Source organism: Coenobita brevimanus, chromosome 23 (genome assembly GCF_032717465.1).
Source record: "Coenobita brevimanus isolate Jiangsu-jjx chromosome 23, ASM3271746v2, whole genome shotgun sequence".
NCBI classification, from domain to species: domain Eukaryota; kingdom Metazoa; phylum Arthropoda; class Malacostraca; order Decapoda; family Coenobitidae; genus Coenobita; species Coenobita brevimanus.
In genome coordinates this window covers 49,015,718-49,036,654 of record NC_136976.1, presented here as the reverse complement: position 1 = coordinate 49,036,654, position 20,937 = coordinate 49,015,718, and the positions used below count along the sequence as shown (strand labels likewise).

The following is a 20,937-nucleotide window of genomic DNA, read 5'->3' as shown; positions in this document are numbered from 1 at the left end:
GAAAAATGTATATCCGAGCGAATTTGAAGGAGGGAGGAGGCGAGGTAGGCCATGAAGGTGAAGGGATATGGTGGATGACTGTGAGGATGAGAGGTATGGAAGTCGGTAAGGCTAAGGAACTGACAAGAGACCGAGCTGGCTAGATGAATTTTGTGCGGGAGAAGTGCATAAACCAGGGATCTGGTACCCTTTTTTAACGTGACAGCGTTCGGATTGACTCTATCGGATAGGTATATGTGAAGCTACAGAACTTGGTGAAATTTGTTTGGCCTATCTGATGGAGCGAGGATTCCGTGGGCTTGAGTGATGAGTGAATGGAAGAGTGGCCCATTGAACTGGGCAAAACTTAGGCTGTCTGGACGTTGCTGCTCCTCACCCTCCCCTAGGGTGGGAAAGGAGGTTTGGATGATGCTTTATCTATCTATCTATCTATCTATCTATCTATCTATCTATATATATATATATATATATAATATATATATTGTGGTAGGTGGTGGCGATCATTATCCACTCACTTGATGTAGTGCTGCCTACTTCTTCCTTAGCCTGTATCATTCTTTTTCTGTGCCTGCCCTCCTCTCTTCCTATTTCTCCCATCTTTCCTGTCACTTCTTATTGCTCTTCTTTCCTTTACAGGTGGCTTTACATTGAGTGACAAGCCAAATGGTTTCCTGTAAGCCAAGAAACCATTTACAACGCTGGGTGGTAACCATATAACCAAACCATACGTGTTCCCTACGTGTCAACAAGTGGGTTGGTGGAGGGTTAGTGCCCCTCCCCGTAAAACAACTAACTCAAAGTCAAGTGGCCACCCCTTATGGGATTATGGCGTCTGGCAATAGACAGATACATATATATATATATATATATATATATATATATATATATATATATATAGATATATATATATGCGTGTGTTTGTGTGTGTGTGTAATTCACCGGGTCGGTCTGGATCACGTGATGGTTGTGATAATCATCATTTTACTCTCCTGGAAGAGAGCTGAAAGCTCATATAGTCCGATCTAAGGACAAAGCCTTGACCTTAAACACGCACTCACCCATCCTCTTGCTCCAGGAGGACAGTGACCACCCGCTTCGTCCGTGAAATGCATGAATGGGAATAACTAAATGTGTGTGTGTGTGTGTGTGTGTGTGTGTGTGTGTGTGTGTGTGTGTGTGTGTGTGTGTGTGTGTGTGTGTGCTGTGAACTGTGAATTGGACACAGAAGAGAATTAACAAGCGATATGAGCACTGGAAGCATGACTGTTGTCGTTGTTGACGCCTAGCTGACTTGAACCTTACCTGTGCTGGCAGTGTTGCGACAGGAGAGGTGGCCGGTGTGGATGTGGCCGGGATGTTGACCTGCGCCTGAGTGCGCAAGAAAGGGTGGCCGGGGGCGCTGAGGCGGGAGGAGGCGGAGGCGGGGCGGGAGGCTGAGGGTGGGCGGGAGGTGGAGGGGGGGAAGGCACGGGAGGAGGCCGAAGTGGGGCGGGAGGCAGGGCCCACAGCTTCCATCCTGCTTACTGCTGCCACTTCAACTTCACCTGACGATACAGAGCACGTTAGGAGACAAGTAAAAATAAAATGATAGGTAAATTAACAATATTATGTGCATTAGTTTATAAAATATTTGGATGCTAATCAGTATTTGCACTACTGCTTCTTACCATCATGTCCATAACAATGGATGAAGTACCCATAAAGTTTTATCTCTATATAATGATAAATTAACACTGCAAAACTATAAAAAAAAAAAAAAAAAGTGTTCCAACAGCCAGCCAAGCAGCCAGCCACCACGTGCCCGCTGCACTCAATCACACTCCTAAAACCAGCACTCAGGAGCTCCTGATGTCATATAGCCTTTCATTAAACCTGACCTCCACGGCGATCTCTGCAATCCCATATTCCCCTGTTCCCTTAAGGAATTAATCGGCGGAATCACAGGTACTGAGCGCAGGGCAGAGAGGAAAGAGGACAAGATAGTATCTCAAGGGACCTGGTTAGGTCAAGGTTAGGTTAAGAGAGGATTCCATCCCCTCTGTCGGTAAAACTTACAGCCGTATTCTTAAAAATAATCTCTTCCCTTTCCCTTCCCGTCGAAGGAGTTTTAATTTCCATCGGTATCCAAACAGATTCCCTTGGAAGGGAAGCGAAAATGTTCAGGTGGTAGCCCTGTTATGCTAGAACGATCCATTCTGCTGATGTTTGGTATGGTGAAGCGTCAGATTTATACACTAATACATCAAAACACGCATATCTCGTGCTGGATAATGAAAGCACAACCCATTTGAGATGTGAGAGGTCGCCACCACATTCATACTGTTAGTTTGTATTTATAATGTCGTTCTGGCCAACATCGTAGCGGTGTTCACTCCTCATGACAATATTTTGATAATAAATTATATTCAAGGAGTAGTATTATGTTTAATGTTATTATTCGTACTTGTAAGAATCATTTGTTAACGTTCGTCTCGTGTACTCGCATGGCGGCGCTCATTTTTTTTTTTTTTTCCCAGGTGGAAGAAATGAGCCGAACCACTCGTGTGACCTTGACGGCAGATTTTAACTTTTCGGGCAAATTAACAAGCAAACTATTTCTTGAAAAAAAAATCCTCGTGTGACTCTGGCCATACTGTATAAGATTTGTCGGTGTCAGATCATGTAAGACTGGATGAATATCGGAGTTGGTACGTCATCTGCTCTGTTATGTCTGGCTATCATCTCAGCCGACATGGGTAACACTTTTAAAGAGATACAAATGTCATTTAAAAATCAGTATATCGTTGTAAATCGTATTAATAAAATTGTACAGTACCCTCCATCGATATCTTAAATATATTTAAGACAATAAACTATAAAGGACGCACAATAATTGCGACGGGATTTTTAAAGAGACGGGTCAAAGGATTCCGTCAAGGTCCAATAATTTCGGTTGCTCGAAGAGATCTTGCCCTTTGAGCAGCTCAGAAAGAGAAGGATTTTTTTTGTTAAGAATACCAATTCAGCGAAGGATGACCTTCCCATGCATCCAAAAGGGAAGGAAAAGTTTAAAAATACGGGCGTTCTCCGAGAGCGGTACAGTACGGGCGTTCTCCGAGAGCGGGCGTTCTCCGAGAGCGGTACAGTACATGTAAGTAAGCCGCCAAAGCTTCACACCAACAAAAGGACAGCATTTCAGTCGCTCGCTGACCCACTGAAGATAATTAAACAGCAGTAGCGAAACATCACATTGCAGGTCATCCTGATATGGACAGTAACTGCCATGACTCCCTACAGACCCTTACTGAAGAAGCAAAGAATACTTAATGACCTCTTAAAACACACACACACACACACACACACACACACACACACACACACACACACACACACACACATACACACACACACACAGGAGCAGTCGCAGTTCAGTCCCTGGTATGATGAACAATAATCCCTTACTTGTCCCTCGAAGAGTTTATACAGGAGCAGCCACAATACCTCACCAGTACCCTGCAGCAGTACCTCACCAGTACCCTGCAGCAGCCAGTCTCTCAACAGCTCCTACGGATAATCTGCAAAACCGGCTGCGATTCCTCGCCATTTCCAGGCTGGTTTACCTACAGAGCAGCCACATTTCCTCGCCAACCCTGTGCAGGTAATATCGAACTTCCCTCTTTGATCTAACCAGTGACAGGATCAGTGACGGTGACGTCAGTTTCTGGATCATTGTTTCACTTCATTATTTTTTTTTTAACTGAAGATAAACAGAGGACGGAAAAACAAACTAAGTATACAGAAAAAAAAATCCATACACAAGATTACAGGTGTCCACCATTCACTAAAAATCTGTAATAGTTGGACGTACAATGCTGTGGGTTGAAGGTTGGGTAGAAACTAATACAGAGAAGCATGTTCCAAAGAGAAGCAGTTCGGGGAATAAAGGGCGACATCTGAAGAAACAAAAATAAACTGCAAACTAGAGTTCTTGTGAAGAGTCTTCTGCAGATACCTAGGCCGTTACGTTATTTTAAAGCAGAAATTAGGGCAGCTGAATGAATGAATGGAGGTGTGACCTACATTCGCTGGGCACTTTCTTGATAGTTCTGCAGCATTATTTTCCCCTCTTTCTTGTTTCTGTCTCCTACTCACCTCGTTTATTGTGGCTGGAATAAAGTGATCGTAATCATACTGAGTTAGGACTGTCATCTGAGACCTAATTTTAAAAAGAGAAAAAAAGAAAGTCAAGAAATAAGCAAAAGTCCAAGAGACGCGAAAATAAAGAACTAAAAAAAAAAAAGGCGCAAAAACATCCAGGGCAAACACAGACACTAACTGTATTCTTAAAACTGAGAATGTGGCGGTGTATACATAAGCACCTACAGTCTGACGGCCACTTCTGAAACAGCTGACATGTGCATGTGGTTAGCCTGCATGCCCTGCCACACAGCCCACACTGCAGCGAGCTCATGAAGCCAGATATTTCCTACTCGCACCATGGGTTTTACAAAGACTGCTGAAAATCGGGGAATTGCCCACACCTCTGCGATCAGTTCTAACAATATGGCTGTTACGACCACACTCTTATCACTGGAAACGCTATGGTGTACAGGTATGCAAGACTCAATTTCTGACAGCCAATTATGAAGTGGCTGTGATTATCAGACGTGGGCAGCCTGCATGCCACAGCACAGAGCGCACTCAACACGAAGGCAGACAAGTCCGATGCGCTTTAATATCATCATAATTTTACAAATGATTGCCAGAATCTCGAGGCTTTCCTATACACTTTCACGAACAACAGACCATACAAACTGCTAATCTCATTCGAGCGTCCATCCTTTAATCTAAAGACGGAGAATGGTAAATGGTGTCACAATGACGCCATCACAGATCACAACAACGAGAAAGCATCCAAACCCATTATCTTGACTGTTAAAGGTACTGTACATATTAGTTTCACAACTCATGATCTTTTAAGTTTAAATAGCTAAATACTTCTTCGTTAAAGACCTCTACTACTACAGTTTTATAAATTACACTACTGCTTTTTATGTCATACTGATTCCCTTGTTTCTCACACCTACACAATAACGCATCATTCTCATAATAAACACGTTCCCCTGCCCGGCACCACCCTCGTCAGATCCCTCACAGACGCACCCAAGTACAAGCTGCATGGTAGCAGATGATGACTGAATTAACACTAAATTTTTCTCTCTTTTGCCAATCCCATTAAATGACTGCTGACCGTAGTGCAGCAGATCCATCTTTACTCTGGAATAATTTCACAATACTTGCAATTTGCTCCTTACAACACGGAGAAAAATTCTGACATGCCCTTACCAAATATTTAATTGGTGTTAACCTTATACAGGGAAATCAACTGACGGCCAACACACTCGCCAACACACTCGCATGCCTCTGACATGCACAGTAAGTGAGACACAAGTGAAGTTGCTAATACTGTGAAACATCAGGATTATAATTATAGCAATGTTAGCAAGCTTTTAACATTACTGATATTTTAGATTGATTATTTTTAGTATTTTACATCCACACACTCTATATTTACATCATTTAAGGTCACTGTTTATAAGGTTTGAGTGCATACATTAGAGTTGTGGCTTACCGAGTTCCGGGTACTGGTAGTGGAGTTGGTGGTGGGTGAGAGGTGCCGGAGAGTGTGGCTCTGTAGTGGATGTGGTGGTGGTGGTGGTGGTGGTGGTGATGGTGGTGGTGGTGATGGAGGGGTGGCGTGGTGCGGCCGCCTTACCCTGGTAGCTGTGGTAGTTGTGGTGGGTGTGGTTGCCCCGCTGGATCTCCTCGTCCAGCGTGTCCAAGTTCCAGGGGGTGGTGGGTCTGCTGGGCAGGCTGCGGGCGGGGGTGCCATCATCCGGCTCCTGACGACAGGTGGCACAGGCTACCATTATCACCAGCACCAGCAGTGTGCACACCAACACCATGGTCATAATGATTGTCAACAACATTGGGATGAGTGCTATGTCACACAATTAACTGATCCATTCTATAATACTACAATATACAGGTCTCTGTGTCTGTACACATATATACATGCATCAACAACAAAAAAATCGTTTTCCTCACATACGGAGTGAAAGTAAGGACACACACACGGCAACAGCACGTCAGTGTACCGCGCCATTATTGTTGTTTACATGCTTAACTGTGAATATCTCAGCACCTGTATCTATCCAGTCCATACTTACACTTGGTCTCTGGTTCTGGAGGGGATGATCTGGTCATTATGCTCTCTCTTACATGTAATGTGGATCAAGTACAAAAAGGGGAGGTGATGACTTAGGGCCAACAAATGAAATAATTAGGAAGGGGTTATATTATGCAATACACACACACACAAAAAAAAAAAAAAAAAAAAAAAGCGTAAAAAATACGACGTCCAATATTATGATCAATTCATCTGCTCTGCCAGAGCACACTGCAGTTGGAAGGCACGAGGTTAGATCGACGGTTACAAGTGATGAAAAACTACAGTAAAGAAAGACGCTCAAGGGAATCACTAGAGGAAAGGCACTGATGAAATGTAAATTTTTTTATTCCCCCCGGTTTAGAACTACTGTATAAGCGACCCAACACTGACGTTTGTACTCCACACAGGGGTGAATAGGGCTCCGTACGGTGTTAGTAGTTGTGCTGGATTAAAGACAGCATAGATAACTTTTCAGTACACCCAATGTCGGAGAAATTGATTTTACAAGAGAAATAAAGCCACCAGATCAATAAAGACCATAAGAAAAGGAGACATCGGGAATATCAAGAGACGGTGAAGTATTGAACTGTCTTAATGAAGGTAAGACAGTCATCGCGTGGATAATTTGGCGAGTGGGTGGGAAGGAGGCACTTAAAAGAACCAAATTTTTTGCTGCCCCAGTTAACAGACGAATCAGAAGCTGGGTACATCATCGGCTCATCGCGTGGCTGCTGTAGTACTGTTATGAGAGTTGGGTAGAGACGTGAACAAAGCTGGTGAAATGACAGACCCAAGAGAACACCGCCGTTGACATCGTTAGAGGAAGAGCACTGGCCGTCTACAACACCCGCCTTACAACAACCCAGGGAGGAAAGTTAAGATGAAGGCTGAGACGGAAGGGTACAACCAGGTGGCGGGCATTTGTACTAGACACTACCTGAAATCGGCTTGTTGACGTGTGTGTGTGTGTGTGTGTGTGTGTGTGTGTGTGTGTGTGTGTGTGTGTGTGTGTGTGTTTTACTATATCATCTTCAGAATAACAGTATCTTTAGTTAAACAGCAGATAAATCAATTTCTCCATGCTATCGAGCCAGTGCAACATCATCCCGGTATATGTAACAAGAATTACGTTTTATATATAATGGTGAAAAACACTACTAACCCATTTTTCAGCATCAAAGTTTTCAAATATTACTGCTGTTACCGCCACACGATTTTGTTCAGCTCTTGCAAGACCCCTCGTAGCGAAAGGGCTAGACAGTCTCCGTTAATTCATTCACTGCGATAAGTCTCTCCAAAAGTTAATATAATAGACTACCAACGACAAAAATAGCATAAATAATAACTTTTAAAAATTCCTTATACCGAAAGAGTTAAAGAGAAAGGGATGTCATTTTCCAAGGCTTTTTTGTACGGGGCAGTTAATGCACTGTGCCCGATAATAACTAATGCCGTAACTTCCCGTGTATAACCATGATCTTTTTATGGAAACACGATCCTTTGAAGCGAAAATTTATAGGTAATTTGGCGCAGTTTTATTGAAAGGGAATATTTATGTATCTCTCGGAACTGGCCGTCATCGGTGCTCTGCTCATTCTCTCGTGCCGAGTGTTCACGTTGTCAGCGCATGGAGAGGTTAGGCCTACCTGGTGAGGCATGGATCAGTCAGGTAGCATGGAGCATTGAAAGACCATAGATTTAGACCGAAGAAGAAGAAAGGCATATGGAAACACACACACACACACACACACACACACACACACACACACACACACACACACACACACACACACAGAACACACATATACAGAGAGAGAGAGAGAGAGAGAGAGAGAGAGAGAGAGAGAAAAGAATCTTTTACGTCAGAACCAAAAGAAAACCAGTCAGAGGGATGGCATGAGTTCAGGAGGCTAAAAACCAGAGATATACGGACAACAAGACACAGTTTTAAAGCCTCAGTTACTGCCTTCCGCTGCCACCCACCTCATCACCCCTTCAACTATACAGTAGGTCAGGTGGCACAGGGGGTTTCGTTGCGCACCTTCATTAGCGATCTATTTAGCCTTCTGCATGTTAACCTTATCACGTGTGTTATTTATGCTGTTTTAATTTCGACCTACTGTAGTTTTCGTCTCTAGCCCTCAGGAGATTATGGAAGTGTAACGCTGGGTAGAGAAAGAGGCGCTGTGAAGGCCTCAAAACCACAGGGGCTACCAGCATAACACTCTAAGAAACTCAAACGTCCATGAATATTTGTATTTTTAAAGGACACAAATACATCATTTTCAATTAATAACCGTATATGTACCGAGTAATAAAGCTAGTGACTCCAAAGCCCTTAACCCCTTTCATTGTGGTGACGTATATCACTGCTACCTCCAAGAGATTTTGTTAACTGGAGAAACCGTATACAGTGACGGGATTAAAAACATTCTTAGTAAACCCCTTCACAGCCTGACTTCTCTCCCTAAGCTGGACACAGCATAAACAAATTAATAAAGAATACATAATAGAACTGAAAGTGTTAAAAGGCCGAATGTGTCGTACTAGTGCTTGAATCAACCATGAGTAAAAAAAACAAACTAAGCAGAGGACACCATTTCTCGGTGCGAGATCGAAGTTGTTTAGAAAATTGTTAATAACAGAAAAACTTCAACATTGTTCATTTGTCTATGACTTTTTTTTTTTTTTTTACATTATATGAAACTTACGGTCGTATGCTTAAACAAGAATTGTGGCATTTCACATTTGTGCGGTGGGTGCACCCCACAAGTGGATTCCACTATCAGATCGTAGCCTATGCTTAGCCACACTTGTGGCATGGAAAAGACTGGTAAGCGTGACGGTGAAAGAAGACTGATTTTATGGTATTTCATTATATTACTTGTATCTGAGAACGATTTGGAAGAACCTACATGTGGTTCACATTTTTTTCCCTAGTAATTCTGGCATTCATAGATCGCACAAATGTGGCATCCCACAAATGTGGACTCCACAGTTTGTCTAAGCATCGAGTGTGACTCATGGACTCCACATTTTTGTTTAAGCATGCGACCATTAGTTACCCACAGCAATGGATCTATTCACATGTGACAAATATCAGCCTGGAGCCGAAAATAGAACTCATCTGAGCAGCTTATTATGTACCGGTATATAATAAGGTAATAACCTTTGTGATAAATGGTGCTGTAAGAGTAACTGATGACTTTCGCTGTTAATTCTCTTCGGCCAGTTTAAAATAAATGCCAATTCTGTCACAGAACACCCACCTTCAGATAGAACGAAAAATAAAACATGAAATCAACCAATTTCACAGTGAAGAATGGCGTAATAGGGAGTGGAAGGTTAATACGTACATATCACTAATAGGGAGTGTGTATGGTGTGGATGCAACAATCTGAGTGTTAGTTTTCCTTGTGAACAGTTCACGGAGCTGTTAAGTAAAACGTTTATGTATTTGGACAAGTTAGCGTGGGGCAGAGTTGATCTAGTTAGGATTGCTTACACGAGGAAGGGGACTTAGGCTTACAGTTATCAATGTATGAGAGTCATGGACGGAGTGAGGCGAGTGTGGTGGGAGTACTGACCTGCGAGGACACAGTGGCGACGCCGTTGCCGCCTGGCCTTGGTGCGAGGAGGGTGGGGGCGTGCGGGGTTCGGCTCAGGTGCCTGGTCAGCGCCGCCAGCCACCCGCTGCTAGGCATCCCGTCTGAAACACAACATAACACATGAACACATCCTCCAGGGGTACTCTGGTCTGACAGAACTAAGCCACTCCAGTACCTAAACTACTAAGTTGTGGTTGCGTAAGTGCTGTGGTTCGAATGAGTCTCATGGTTACTAAACAAATGGACTCAACATTCTGGCTACACTTGGCCGTCATCTCAACTGAAAGGAATTAGGGATGTCTGTCAGGTTAGAACACTATATCAACACGTTTTCTGTAGTTCCTTCCAGCTGCCTCCAGATCGTTACACAAATAAGGAGAGACTTTTCTTACCAGGGGGTTTAGGAATTATCTTCTCTGCCCCCTAAGTGTGATAATGACCTCTGTATTTCAATCTAGCTTTCCCCAGGCGACTGTACAGATTAGGGGAGACCTTCTGTACTTACGAGGTTAGGAACTGTTCAGCAAGTGATCTCTCGTAGTGAAGGGAGTGTTGGTTTCTGAGGGAAATAATATGTACAATGCTTCACATCTGATTATCCCAGGGAGACGGTCTTCAGTAATCAACAGCATAGAAAAAGAAGAGAAACAGAAGACAATCAACAGATTTCAACCTTCGAGGAGTTAGCCTATAGTTCTATGCCACAAAGTCTGGGAATAAGTTACATCTCAAAATTTCTCGTACCTTCTTTTCTTATTCTGGTGATCAGCAGCTCAAACTTTTAGTTCATAAGTGATAGCCTGAGATGCTCTCTTCCCAAGTCGGTATTTCCATTTCACTACGACCTCCAGTATTTTAAGCGCAGTGTCAAAACATCACGAAATGAACAGGTCTTTATACTGGCTTTCTTGGCTGATTTTCTTTTAAATTTGTGATTTTTCAGGCATCCATTTTTTTTTAACAATTACATAAAATTGTCCGTTAAAAATGATGAGCACTTTTTTAAAGAGAAAGCATCATTTATAGTTATAGTATATTTTAAGAGAAACTTGTCAAATCAAGGGTCAGCCTCCAGCACCCCAAGTAAGAAGATACTGGAAGTGTGGAGGTGACGGCAGTGCTGGTGTGGTGGTGACGGTGGTGTGTGACGGAGGCAACCACTGAAAAACATTCACACGCCCGTCAGCTTCACCGAAATAACGGCATCCTGGTCATACACCGATCACAAAATTACAGCAGCCAGCACATACCGCGACTGCCATTCACGCACCATTACTGGAGGATTCGACCGCGGCTCAGAGGGAGGGAGTCATACAGGGAGGGAAGGAGGAAGCGAGGTGTGTTTACGGAACTGCCTCACCGCCCCTGCTACTGTCTGGGGTCCGGCCAACAATTATATCTGGGAGCAGCACACGGGCAGGTAATTTGGTGCTATAATTGACTTGCAGGCAGGTAGGAAGGGAAGGAGGTGGGGGATGAACAGAAGGAACCACAGGAGAGAGAGAGAGGTGTACGTGGCTCAGGAAAAGATGAAATAAAGTACGTAAGCCACGAGGTATTGAAAAAATGTGAAAGGTAAAGATTAAACGAAGTAACTGGAAGGCACCGAAATAGAAAGTACACGAATACAGGCATAAAAACTGTTTACGATATTGAAAAAATGTGCAACTTAGGTGTACCAAAGGATCGAATGAGGCGTGTGCGGTTATGGAAATGGTCTTTTGTCTGGTAGTAAACCCAAAGGTCCTCACTAATCCTGTCATTACAGCAGGGGTCTGTCCTCACAAAGATCTCTTACTGAGGTTATGCTCATAGACTGTCTGTTATGAGAGCGAGAGTGACCCCTCGATTTTACGGACTAATGGGAGGACGTGTTCGTTCAATTGTTCGTTAAATCCGAAAGAAGATTAACGAGGAAAAATAGCCAAGTGCACAGGTTTGCAACGGCGTAAAGAAACAATTGACCACAGCTGTACGAGGAGTGGAAGGGATGATGACTACGACAGACTGCAGAAGGTGGAGGGGTGTGTGGGGTGGGGTGGGGTGCGTGTGGGCGGCGTGTAATGGGAAGATCACCAAGCAGCTCATCCATCACTCAACGCAGACACTGAATCAGTCACACCAACCAGTCTTTACATACACCAACAAACATTTGCGCTCTCTCTCTCTCTCTCTCTCTCTCTCCTTTTCTTCCTCCTTGTCTTTCTCCTCGTTTCACCATCCTTTTCCCCTCTCTGCTACATGGCTCCACAACTCCGATCAATGGCAGAGTAAGGTCGGAACAGAATATGAGGAGGGAGAAGGGGATGAAGGAACAGGAAGAGATGGGAGACACAGGACACGGCAAGGGAAGAAGGGAAAGAGGAAAGAAAAACAGCGGGAGGAAAGAAAGAAGGAGAGGGAAGGAAGGAGGTACCGTTGTAGGAGAGGAAAGGGAGAGGGAGAGAGGGAGAAAAGATTGAGCGAAAATATATAGGATAAAGAAGGGAGCGGTCAGGGAGGTTGAAAAATATGGGAGAGAGAAAGGAGGGTGGGGAACATCTTAGGCACTGAAGAAAGGAACGGAAGAGGAAATGAGAGTGAAAAGGAACAGAAAACAGGGAAAGTTACTAGAGTGAAAGTGAAAGGTTGGGTGGACGTGAGGGAGGATGAGAGGGGTGTGGGAGTTGGGGGATGGGGGTAAGAAGGGATGTGGTGGGGGAGGGTGGTAGTAGGGATGGCGGAAGAGGAAGGGATGTGGAAAACGGGGAAGACAGGAACGGGAAAGGAATACCGGGGAATATGGGAGGAGAGATGGAAGAGAAGGGATAGTGGAGGGAGGGAAAGGGAAGGCATGAGGGGCAGGAGATAGGAAAGAATGTAGGGAAGGGAGAAAGGTGGGAGTGGGAAAGGAACGGACGTGAAAAAGAGGGCAAAGAGATGTGGGTGAGGGTTAAAGAGAGAAAGGGAGAATAGAAAACGGTAGATGTGGGGAGAGTTACGAAGGGGAGGAAAATTGTGAGATGGTAAGGAGAGGGAGGGAGGGGAGAACCAGGAGGGGTTGGGGGAGGGAGGGAGGGAGAGAGGGAGGGATGTGGTAAGAGGGGGAGGGAGGGAGGGAGGGAGGGAGGGGTGTGATAATGGGGAAAGGATGGTATAGGGGAGGGAGGGATGGGGTAGGGGCGTCCAGCTATCAATTATGTGAGTCACGTGAGGCAAAAGTAAGAAAGTGGGTCAAGCGAAACGATCACCATAATCGCCAGCCTGCACACACACACACACACACACACACACACACACACACACACACGAAAAACGTTCAGATGATACTAAGTAAGCCTTTTTGGAATGAGCGTAATCTTAGCTATTCAGTTTTGCAAATGTCAAAAAAAAATTTCAGTTTAGGAGTGGCTTCCGTCACGTAAGCGTTACAAACCGTCTCCTAAAACCCTCACAGACTGCAAGCAGTTTTAAGTACACTATCATTTTAACGTTTGGATGGTTTATTCGGAATAGGAGTGGCTTTCCGACACAACAGGCAGTTTACATTTCAAAAAGGAGCTTGTATTATTCACACTCTGACTCCCCAGGGCTCTCCTTACGTACTTACGACGATCTTGGAAAAAATTACTCTGACCATGCATACACGAAACACCACCATATCCATCACCAGAAACATCACATCACCAAAATAGCAGCTAAACTTAAACCCACACCAACTGCACGACCACTCAGCGAGCACTAAGAGAGGTAAACACTCCCCAAGGGCCACTTAGTGAGGATATTGGGAGCGCGCGCGGCCTGCAATCAGCTGAGAGTAATAGAGATGGAAGGCAGGGAATGACACACCCGGCGCACCCAGCCTGTCATGACCCAGAGAGAGAGAGAGACGCTGCAGACAGAAGTAAATGGTGTGAGTTTTAATTATTCAGAGCGCGCGCCAGTGCTGGATGATTAAAGTACACATGGGCTCACGGCACAAGGCGAGGAGGGGCGGGGACGGGGGTGGGGGCAAGGGGTACACGAGTGAGAGAGGAGAGGAGGAAGAAGGAAGCGACCTTGCTTGGACAATATAATGCCTGCCACTGTAATAAACACAAATAAGCTATAACGGTGCAGTAATATTGAGAATAAGGGTATTAAATGTTGCAAGTCCTCCCTGCCTCTTCCTCAGGTCGCATATTCTTGTACTGATGATTTGGGCACTTCTCTTTCCCAGGAAGGTGTAGATTAGGTTATTATGACCTCTGTTAGGTTCAAGTTAGACAAGGGAATGTACGGTTAAGTTGGCCTGTTAGGGCTACGCTGGTTAGGTTATGGTTTTTAATAAGTAAAGCAGAGAAATCACCCGGAGAGAAGCGAAATTTGCAAGCGGTACTGAAATTAGCCTTGCACAGTACGGAAATAAACACCAGGGTCATCAGAGTATTCTACGGCACCCACACGCCAGGTTTCAAAGGTAACATTATAAGCAATTCATCGGCATCTTTATCATCCTAACACTGGCTTCCAGCTGGGATATGGAGCGAGGCAGGATCCAGGAAGAAAAAGAGAAAGCAGAATTCTCATACATTATAGCCAGTGGAATGAACAACACGACTATCCACACATCAGTGAAGTCACAGAAATTCTAGCTCTATATGTCATGGGGGAAGTGGGGGGGGGGGGACGGGGACATTTTTGCAATAACCATGAACAGTTTGAAGATTTTTGCCTAGATAATTTTGAGATAGCTTGGCAGACACCTACTGGGCGCGGGTGCTGCAATCTCTGGGTGTTCTTTTTTAATGGATTATACGGTTAACTGAGTTATATATGATTACAGTATCTTTGTATCATCATACTGTTCATCAGTAATATCCCAACCCAACCTCCAACACAACAGGTGGGGTGCACGGCCGTTATTTTTATCTCTTCAGTCTGATGACATATTAATATATACTTGCTACCTCCACATGATTTTATTCATTTTGGGAAAGGGTCTGTAGTGATATGGATGATGGACATCATACGTAATTCACCCACTGGCAAGAGATTCTTCCAATATAAATACAGTAAATCCTGGGCAAGTAGCAAGAATAAAGCGGAAAATATCGTCACTGGACTGAATGGGCTAAATACATTTGTGTTTAGCTTGTGCCGAAGGACTAGAGGGCGTGGGAAACGTGCATATATATACTGCACTCTACAGCAAGGATAAGGAGTGGAAAACATAACAGGGAAAGAGTAACACCATGAGGCACTTTGCCGAGGTGCTCATCTTTTTAACTTAGGCCTTTGAGCCTGTGGAGAGTTATTTATCCACTATCCTGATATTACCATAATTAATTCCCCCTGAGCACTCGTTTTAAGTAGCATCCCACAAAGAGTGGATGAACACCTGAATCGAGTGACGCCAGCTGCCAACACCAGGATTCAAACTCTGATGCTTAAGGGTTGGCAAATTAGTAGTGGATATAGTTAGGTCTGCAACTAAGGTCAATCATAAAGCCTCTAAATGAGTGTTAATGCGACTGAAATGACCAAATAACGTTTATCTGTAGGTACCGATGGCAAAGATATACCAAAAAGAAAATATATATATATATATATATATATATATATATATATATATATATATATATATATATATATATATATATATATATATATATATATATATATATATATATATATATATATATAAAGTCAAAAGCATGACATCGAGATACCCAGTTTTTCAAAGTAACATTTAATTCCGTCTGCCCGAGTACGTCATTTTTATTTTCTTTTTGTCGCTTGGGATGATGTTGTTTAGCGAATGAGAGCCATCTGGTAGTGCAGGAAGTAAGGAACCCTGCAGTTCGAAAAGTATCACTATGGTGAATTAAACTGTCTGGAAACGGCAACATACCTCATTCAAAGGCCTAACTCGTGATACAGGGTCTTGTGTTTTAGAAATGAACGTGAGGAATATTATGGTTGTCAGTTTAGCGGTTCTGCCACCAATGTTGACATATTCACGTTAATCCAGCGTCAAATATTTAATGCTACAGGTTAAATGTCACTATGCTGGAGCTTTTACCAGTATTTTACAATGCCCACAGAATTTGCCTTTCTTTTTCTTAAATATCCAGAGGGTGTACAGTTCCTGGTGACAATTTTAAGCTCTCGTCAATCTGACAGCTTTATTAGGGTATCAGGTTAGTGGCTTTATAGGTAGATACAGATATTCAGCAATTTTTGTTATTATTACCAAGTTTTAGTAATTACAATTCCCTTCGTAGCTACTTTCTAAACGTTTTTGAACTTGTCGACCATATAACACTGTATAGTAGTGATAATAAACTAATATAGATTTCATAATATTTACCACTTCTTTATAATGATCATTCCTTTGTTGTATACAGTAGTGGAATATCATCATAAAAGTAAAGACGTACATTTTCTTTTACGTAATTACTTAGGTTGAAGGTCGAATACAGTCGTGGAGAGCCCGCCAGAATGTAGAGGACGCCATGGTGCTGAAAGGATTAAGTACAACAGCAAGGAAATCATACGTACAGCAATGAAGATAGAGAAGGAGAGAGAGAGAGAGAGAGAGAGAGCCTTGGTGTGAACGTCATAATGCCATAAAGCGACCCAGACACCCAAGAGCGTCATGCGTCCCTCTCATTTCCCTTCACCCCGCCCCCGCTAAATCAGCTATTTATATGCAGCAATATTATTATTATTATTATTATTATTATTCGATACTGCAAGGCCACCACCGCCACACCACCAGCACTTTCTTCTTCCAAAGCTGCTGTGCTTAATTAATAATCAATGGGCGAAAGGTGGCGACTGACTTTCAGAATTTCTTCATGGTCTCTGGGTTCATATCTAAGGGTTGCTTGGGGTTTATAGCTCACGTAACACCCCTCAGGGACGAGCGACTAGCTATCATGCTTTAAATGTCTGGTCTGAGTAGCCAAGACCATGATCCATACGCTTCTTATGGGACAGTTGATGTATGATGCCGTGTTCCCCGGATATAAAAATACATTGCTGCGGAAAAAGGGGGACGTGCGGCAACGTTTGTCACTTCTCAGCGTACCCTCCAACCTTGACATTCAACACAGCACAGCCAATACTGAACCAGACCATTGACGTGTGACGACTGCCCCACAAGCAAGGCAGTCTAGGTGACTTCTAACAATAACGTCATACGTGTGGTGTGGTGGGAGGGTAAGAGAGAAGCAGTGAAAAAAACAGGCATACGCAATGGTAGCGCATCATGCCTTGCCACAGGTTTGCCTCAGTCACTTTACCCCTTCAGTATCAAGAGGCCAGATTAATTTTATGCGCCTGCTGCCAGACGATTTCATTCACCTTACCCTCTTTACGAAGGTGATTTTTTTATTGTATTTTTTTCTCCCAACAATTGCATTCGGCTTTGGAGAAACTTTCCGAGCTTGAGGAGTTAGTTGTAACCCTCATTAAGGCCTTCACCACCAGGGATCTCCTATGCTAAAGAGAATAATCTGACGCTAGCTGGAGGCAAATGAAAGACGTCCCTTGGCTGAAGGGGTTAAGAGGAACTTCTCGTATTAAGTAGTAGTTAATCTCTTCAGCCCAAGGACGTCATTTATATGTATTCTTGTTATCATCTGCAGTTTTCAATGAGCTTAATAAAAGTTTTTGGAACTGGAGGCGTTCAATAAGGCAATTACCAATCCTTTCACGACCAGAGCGGGTCACTTATGTTGATTACAGTGATATGGAAATAAACGAAAATATATAACACGTCATCACAGTGCAGTGTTAAAAGAAATGATGTGCAGTGTAGAGGGTTAGCAACATACATGATACCTGTAAAGTCAGGCCAGTCTGTGTGTCGTGTGCAACGCATTCTGAATCAAAGGAAATGCTCAACTATACTGTAGCTTCCTTCCCTGAATACATGTGCTACTTCTGTTATTTTACAGTCTTCACTAACACCTCCAGCACTTCATACAGTTACTGGAGCCTGCTTGGGCCCTGAGCAGGTACATCAGTCACAGCCAAGTCGTCTGTAATCTTTATCGGGTATTGTTTAGACTTCGAGGGTAATGGACTTCATGGTGTCACGTACACCAGTTCTTGCATGCACAAAGTTCCCTGTTCCTAAGAATGGGGATATGATGTAGGGTACTTTGTGCACTGGGTCACATGCACCAATTTCGGGCATGTAAAAAGCACCTTATGCACAAAGCAATCTGTAGCACATCGCTGTCTTTGGCCATATGCTACTAAGTAGGCGACATCATGTGACAGATGGAGGGATAGACTGTGTGCAGAAAACTGACCCTCTGTCTGTCATAGGGAATCACCTGTTCAGTATTATAAGCCTAAAGACCAGGGATGTGATGAAGGGCATTTTAGTGAAAAGTTTGTCATCCAGGAACTTGGCGCCTGTGACACCGAACGCAAATTTCGAACTGTAGTCGATTTTGGCACTTATTCTTTCCTTGACGGTCTAGAGTACTGTAGGTTTGGTTAATCTTTGGTCGTTACGTTTGAATAATCTGTTCGAATTTGGCTAAATCAGATTAGGTTTGTCTAGGCTAGGTTTTGAATTTAGCTAAATCCGGTAGTTACTATAGTTGGAGCGATCCTACTGGGAAAAACATACTTAGCGCTCGGTGCTGAAGCGGTTTACAGTGAAAAATGCGTCTTGGCCAGCGCTGTCCTCTTTTTACTAGTCGCCTTAACGACACACAGAGAATATGTGGGTACCGTAATATTGTCCTCCCTCTATTGACAGGTCATCTGCTATAAGGAAGAACAGAAGAACGAAATGTGTAAGGGAACCTGTAAATCTGTGAATCTCAGCCTGGGTTTCGATTCCATGTACTCTGCTCATTCCACTGGATTCTGTTTATAGTTATGTTTTTCTGCTTTCTTGTCCCTGTTTCTGGAGCTTACCTACCCCCTTTGCCAGTGGACAACAGGATTACGATGACGATGAAAATGATACAATTATTATTACAGGAAGATAATAATTTCTTTGGGAAGAAAATGTCTTACTAACTCCATACAAAAAGCCTGTAGTACTGAAGGTGTTAGAAACAGTCTCCAGCAGCCGCTTTCAATATGTTTTATTTTCATTCCACGTAGTGGGCGAGTTACGGTAATTCTCCAGGATGGAGAAGAAGGAGGAGATGAGGAGAAAGTGGTTCTCAAAGAACGCGTTTTATGGCAACCAGAAGCGCCTAGGAATACGAAACTTTGCAAAGCGGTTGACCTCCACTAAGACCAGGTTTCAGGCAGGGAGAAATCCCCGAACCCCCGCCCCTGTGAGGGGTGGTCCCGAGGGTTCCGGTCAATGCCTAACAGTATGCACGGCCTAAAAAACGAAATATTGTACAGTGCCAGACGTCAATCGAGAGAAGGTGTTAGGCAGAAGGGAATTCCACAGTCCCCACAAGGCAGAGGCCCCCGGGGGAGATGGGAAGCTAGTTTTTACCTAAAAAACATGACATTTGTGCACTGGTATATCTCCACCTGGATCGGACTTTAAGCAGGTTGAGATCCCCGAAGGCTAACCATTAAGGGTAGAATGTCCCTAATAGGCCCTGGGCAACACCGGTATGTACGGCCATTACTGTTTTTTTTTTTTTACCTAGGACACAATAATATTACACCTCCACTCAGAACAGGTGTCAAGCAGGACAGGACCCCGGGTGGGGGTGGCGTCACCCTAGGGTATCTTGTTTTCGAGTGGGGCCCCACAGTTTTTTTTTTTTTAATCATCAGGTTTTTTTTTTTAACCTTAGGAAGGGCCTCTCATACTGAAGAAAATAAATGCACGAAACAACAACCACTTATAGATATATTCACTGTCTGGGAATGCCAGTCTAGTCAGCTTACAAAATTATTCACACACACACACACACACACACACACACACACACACACACACACACACACACACACACACACACACACACACACACACAAATATCCAAGCATAGTAACAATTCACCACTCACCAAGAACTTCTCAGAAAGCATATGGCCTCCATTTTTTGGCACAGTCCTGAAGTCCCTTAAATAAATAAATAATTATCCAACTGAAGAACTACCACCATATTTTTCTTCCTGCATTTATATGAGTTACTTCGTCTTGCTTTATACGTACCAGCAACAACAGCAGCAACAACACTAACAACAACAGGAGCAGCAGCTTATATTGATCATCATCACCATTATCATTATTATCGTCATCATCATCATCTTATACGCATATTCATCATCATCATCATCACATCACTATCGTTCTCATTCCATTTCCAGTATTACAACTGGGGTGGGTAGGATCCACAAACCTGAAATGGGTCAACACAGTGGTAGAACTATCAACAGAAAGCCCAGCCAATATGATCCACACCTCCATTCAGTTGGTAGTCAAGCCATCACAGTTCTTAGCTTCCAGGCTATAATAATGAATGAAGGTGAACAGCACAACAAAAACCTTTTCAGTACCATGATTTTTTTGTATTCCGTTACTTATACCGCCAAACGATTTCAAACTCCATGGACACCTTAAGTACGATCGCGTCTTTTATATTCTATTTTTTGCTAGCCAGACGATTTAATTCAACCTATGGGAGGCCTCTTAATGAAGGGGTTTGACGCAGTAAGCCAATTCGTGTACGATGTATCTAAAGCAGGTGCAGTTACATCAATCACAGCCATTACGGAGACCATTTATGTACATCTGTCACACGCTGTCCCCTCCCCCCTCCTCGTCTGTGCATCTCTCAGCCAAATTACTATAATGATTTACTGTTTATATTATTATCCCATTACCGCATCGCACGCCATATGTCCCGAGTCTGGCTAATTTAGGATTCATGCGGGTAATAAAGGGTTTACCTGGAATAACGATGGTGGGCACGCACGCTCGCCTCCAGCCCGTCCTGCTGCTGCCTCTCCTCTCCAGCATCTACTAGAACTTGATCTACCCTAACCTAAACTGGCTTCACATCTCCTAACCAGATCTAAACTCTTCTAAACTAAACTAATCTTTCATAATCTAGTCAAGATTACCCTACGAAAAGTAACCTCTTCTGCCTTAACATTGCCTTCACTAAAATCAATCTTTCCTCAAGGTCCCATAGCGGTCCTTGCTAATCGT

At 43.5% G+C, this 20,937-nt stretch overlaps 1 protein-coding gene across 1 annotated transcript in view; it reads right to left on the bottom strand.

Moving 5' to 3' along the window:
- Positions 1–16,297, bottom strand: part of LOC145392696 (uncharacterized) — a 33,706-nt gene extending 17,409 nt beyond the window's left edge. The window contains exons 1-8 of the mRNA XM_080267000.1: positions 16,261–16,297; positions 9,799–9,920; positions 5,756–5,882; positions 5,371–5,445; positions 4,363–4,609; positions 4,132–4,195; positions 3,058–3,193; positions 1,303–1,544 (exon numbers count right to left, since the gene is read on the bottom strand). Of these exons, the coding sequence (XP_080123126.1) occupies positions 1,303–1,544; positions 3,058–3,193; positions 4,132–4,195; positions 4,363–4,609; positions 5,371–5,445; positions 5,756–5,882; positions 9,799–9,920; positions 16,261–16,297 (1,050 nt within the window). The remainder of the gene's footprint in view (positions 1–1,302; positions 1,545–3,057; positions 3,194–4,131; positions 4,196–4,362; positions 4,610–5,370; positions 5,446–5,755; positions 5,883–9,798; positions 9,921–16,260) is intronic.
- Between the last annotated feature and the right edge of the window lie 4,640 nt (positions 16,298–20,937).